Genomic DNA, 3,931 nt, shown 5'->3' on the forward strand with positions numbered 1-3,931 from the left:
AATTTAAATATGTTTGCCTTTACTTTTTTTATATTTTTGAAAATTTTATTGAATCATTAATTACAAATTAATAGTTCCAAATTCATTAATTTTATTAAATTAAAAAGTTTATAAAAAGAACATAATAATTTTTTTAATTTTATAAAAATAAATGATAAGATCTAATAATAAATTAAACAAAAAGTAATAATACTTTATGTACATAGTAATATTGGTTAGTATAAATTTAGAAGACAGATATATAATAAACTTATTAATAAAATATATTAGTTTATTAGATGTGTGTATACAAATTAGAATCATAGCTATGGAATATATATATATAAATCACTACAAGAAAATCAGGCAACTATGGTGCCAAAATTTTATCTTGACGTCAAAAATTAGTGACAAAATCCAATGACGAAAATCGTTAAAATATTAAAATTTTTTGTTTAATGACAAAATTAGTGATAAAATGGTAACAAAAATTTAATTTGTGCAGACCGAGTAATTAACATGTGGCCAATTTAAGCATAATTACAAATAATGAGTTAATGTAGGTAAAATGTCAATTACGGAACAAATCCCTTCAATTTTTTTTTTTGTTTTTTACCTAACATCATTTGGAAATTTTTGAATAATTTGATATAATATAGAATCGAATAAAAAAAGAAGTACAGAGTTGAGATAGGAGATTTACAGCAAAAGACTTATATTACGAAAAGAGATGAAGTTCTTTAAAAAACTATGAATGTTTGAAATCTTTTATACAAGACAATTTACACGCTTAAAGCACTAAATTATGTTTAAGGTCAATTCAAATTTTGTGAATTACATAATTAGCATTTAACTTATTATAAATAAAAAAGGAAAACAAAAATGAAGGGTTGTTTTTTTTTTCAGTCTATTTATTGTGAATAACAAAAGAAGGCATTTGCACTAGAGTAGAAAAACAAATTGTTGTCTTTATTAATTTATAAGTATAGTTAGATAATAAAGAGAATAACAGTAAATAGCCATAAAATTGTAGCGTTTAAGCAAATTGATGAGGGGATAATTTTGGGGGGAAAAGCAGAAAGCCCGCCCTGCTCCTTCCAAAACCCTTTAATTTCCTCCCCCCCCCCCCCCCAATCTCAATCCCATTTAGAACCCTAAAAAAACTCCTTCCTCTCTTTTTTTCTCTTCGCTTCCAAAAACCCTCCCTTCCCACTGTCTCTTTCAGCGATGGCATTTCTCGAAAAAGGAGGCGGAGGAGATGAGGAGGATGCCGACACTCTGATTTGCTACGTTTTCTTAGACCGCATCTACTCTGCTGCTTCTCTTTGCGTCAGCGCTACTAACTCCTCTAACGTTATGTCCAAAAAGGTTAAAGCTCGTAAACTCATCATCGACAACTACCACCATCACCACCTTAATCCCCACAATCCCCTGTTCTTGCATGTCTACGCTCGCAATTATGGGTTGATTCGAGTGTTTTGAGTGAGTTGGATCTCCCGCGTTTGAGGGATTCTAAAAATAATAATAGTGTTAATAATATTTTCGTTAAGAAAAGGAGGCATAATTCTACTTCGAATTTGCAGTTGGGTTTCACTGGTTCTGCTACTGCTAAGAAATGGGTCAGGTCAGTTTTTCTTATTATTTACTAAAATTTGTTTCGTTTTCTTTCTTATGTTTCTGAGTAGTAATATGGGACTCTGCCTTATTTTAATTGTTGATTTATATATTTCGTTAAATTTGATATGGTTTTTACATTTGCTACTGAATTTTGTTTCCATATGCAAAAGCAAAAAGTGCGTTTGGATACAATGCAAATATCTATTTGGATAAAAAAAAATGCATGATTTTATGTGAAACTATTGATCTAGAATGGCGTTGCCTTTATGTTGTTTTTGTTTATTTTTGATCGATCATAAATTTGCTTTCTGACTGTTTTTTTCTTGGAAGCAAAAAGTAAGTAGCTAAAGCAACAACCAAAAGGAGTCCTAGTTAATTGGGTTCAGATGGTTGCAATCTTGATGTAAAAGGCCTTTGTTCAGTTTTCTTTTCATTTATAATTTGTTAAATATATATTATATTTATTGATACTATGGTTATACTACTGGGTTAAATTTGTAACTTGAATAGGTTGAGTTTTGACGATGTTCATCCGAAAGCATTTGTTGGATTGCAATGCAAGGCAAGCATTTTGATGGCTCTTTGAAGTTTCAATTTATAAACATTGAATTTACATACTTCTTGACAACAATCTTGTTGAATACAGGTTTTATGGCCATTGGATGCTGATTGCTATTCTGGCCGAGTTGTTGGATACAAATCGGAGACTAATAGACATCATGTCTGCCTCTCATATCTTTTCAGTTGTTTTTTTATCTGGTTATACAAATTCTTTTAGCATTTAATCGTGTAAATGATACACTTCTTCATTGGGGATTTTCATTTACTTGACAAGTTGAAATGCAGGTTGAATATGAGGATGAAGATGAGGAAGATTTGATTCTTTCTAATGAGAAATTGAAATTTCATGTTTCTCATGATGAGATGGAGTGCCTGAATTAATTTTCTTCATGTAAATATCTTCATGTGGTTTAATGCTGAATTAATTTTCTTTTAGGTCAATTATGAATTTATCTATGTATTTCCTGCTTTTCTCCACCAGCTTATCTTTTGATCTTTGTAGTGCAGGTCATGCTATGTGGCCAGAAATCGTGGTAGATGAATCACTTGTTGGTGATCGTAAAGGTTTAAGCATTTATGGTGGAAGATCAGTTCCAGTGCAATTTTTTGGCACCCATGATTTGCAAGGTTTCTATGTATTTTAAGTTTGCTTGACATGTAATGTTCTTGTTTTGCATTGATGCTATGCTTATATCTCTTGAGGATTGATATCATTGGCTTCTGTTATAATTTTCAGAATAAAAATTAAATAGGTAATCTCATTTCTCAAAAGACTTCTTTCTTCATTCCATCGGAAGTGCAAGAAACCTCGATTTACAAGGGGCTTGGAAGAAGCAAAATTGTAAGTTATTTTCTTTTTAGGTCTTTTTGCTAAAAGTTTGTTTAGTCCAAGTTACAAAAGAAATATGATAAAGAAAAACCTTTTTCTTTGAATTTATTTATTTATTCTAATTGTAATGAGATTAATATGCACATTTCAATTGTTTCTGCTTTGTGCTCACACATGGTCCATTTTTAAGCATAGCCGAGGCTAACATTGAGAATGATTTGAAATAGATGCTTTTCTAAGGTTATTGCATATGCCTCCTTATCATCCGTTCTCCCTATTTTTAGCTTTTATGCTTTTGCATATGGCCTGGGGACTATTATTGTATTTGTTATTCTTTGACTTATTTAATGTGATTGTCTTGTTAAATTTGAATGATTAGGGCTGTTGGCATTTATGCTTACTTAGTTTGGTTTTCAGGAATCAATCTTTGAATTTTCCCACATGGTACCCTCCCCCCCCCCCCCCCCCCCCTTTTTTTAATTTGTTGTACATTATTCTTACAACATTAGTTTCAAAGAGTATGCCTTTGATGGTGACTATGATGGCCTCTTCTTTTTACTCATGCAATTGCATGTAAGAGCTAATGTTGTCTATGTTTAATTCGGTTCAAAATAGGTATCTTAGTCAATAGAAGCTTCCAAGAAAAATGTTACATCTACAAAATGGAATTGATGTGGATGATGGTGAATGTGCAAGTAGTGAGGATGAAGGTAGTATAGATTCAGTTGAAGATCACATAAAAGATCAGGGGATTCAAATAACTCCTGCTGGACTTGGAGATTCTCCATATGTAATAGGAGATTTGCAAATAATTAGCCTCGGTAATTTCTAGTGGCTTAGAATTGCTTTGTATTTCTATAAATTGAGACATTATACAATTTTGAATTTGGCTGTCACGTTGATTAGGCTTCTTTGGCTATTCACAATTTTTCATTCTTCTTTTTG

At 31.3% G+C, this 3,931-nt stretch overlaps 1 protein-coding gene across 7 annotated transcripts; it reads left to right on the forward strand.

The window, feature by feature from the left end:
* On the forward strand, positions 1,091 to 3,931 carry LOC18609977 (histone-lysine N-methyltransferase ATX2). 7 transcript variants are annotated; one of them, XM_018114559.1, is made up of 6 exons: positions 1,091 to 1,999; positions 2,107 to 2,158; positions 2,243 to 2,339; positions 2,665 to 2,784; positions 2,894 to 2,998; positions 3,602 to 3,931. In XM_018114559.1, exons 1-5 carry the CDS (start codon positions 1,983 to 1,985, stop codon positions 2,896 to 2,898), a joined length of 291 nt encoding a protein of 96 aa, XP_017970048.1. In that variant the 5' UTR covers positions 1,091 to 1,982; the 3' UTR covers positions 2,899 to 2,998; positions 3,602 to 3,931. The 7 variants fall into 7 exon arrangements, 3 of the variants coding, with proteins under 3 accessions (XP_017970048.1, XP_017970047.1, XP_017970046.1); XM_018114558.1 differs by having other exon boundaries at positions 3,611 to 3,931; XR_001926319.1 differs by lacking the exons at positions 1,091 to 1,999; positions 2,107 to 2,158 and adding an exon at positions 2,443 to 2,548 and having other exon boundaries at positions 2,241 to 2,317; positions 2,660 to 2,784.

The sequence above is a fragment of the Theobroma cacao genome, chromosome 2 (genome assembly GCF_000208745.1).
Source record: "Theobroma cacao cultivar B97-61/B2 chromosome 2, Criollo_cocoa_genome_V2, whole genome shotgun sequence".
Taxonomy (NCBI): Eukaryota; Viridiplantae; Streptophyta; class Magnoliopsida; order Malvales; family Malvaceae; genus Theobroma; species Theobroma cacao.

Excerpts from the sequence above, each read along its gene's own strand:
- LOC18609977 (XM_018114557.1), top strand. Across the intron at positions 2,159-2,242 it reads TTGTTGGATTGCAATGCAAG|GTTTTATGGCCATTGGATGC; the intron begins GCAAGCATTTTG and ends TGTTGAATACAG. Across the intron at positions 2,340-2,664 it reads CTGCCTCTCATATCTTTTCA|GTCATGCTATGTGGCCAGAA; the intron begins GTTGTTTTTTTA and ends TTTGTAGTGCAG.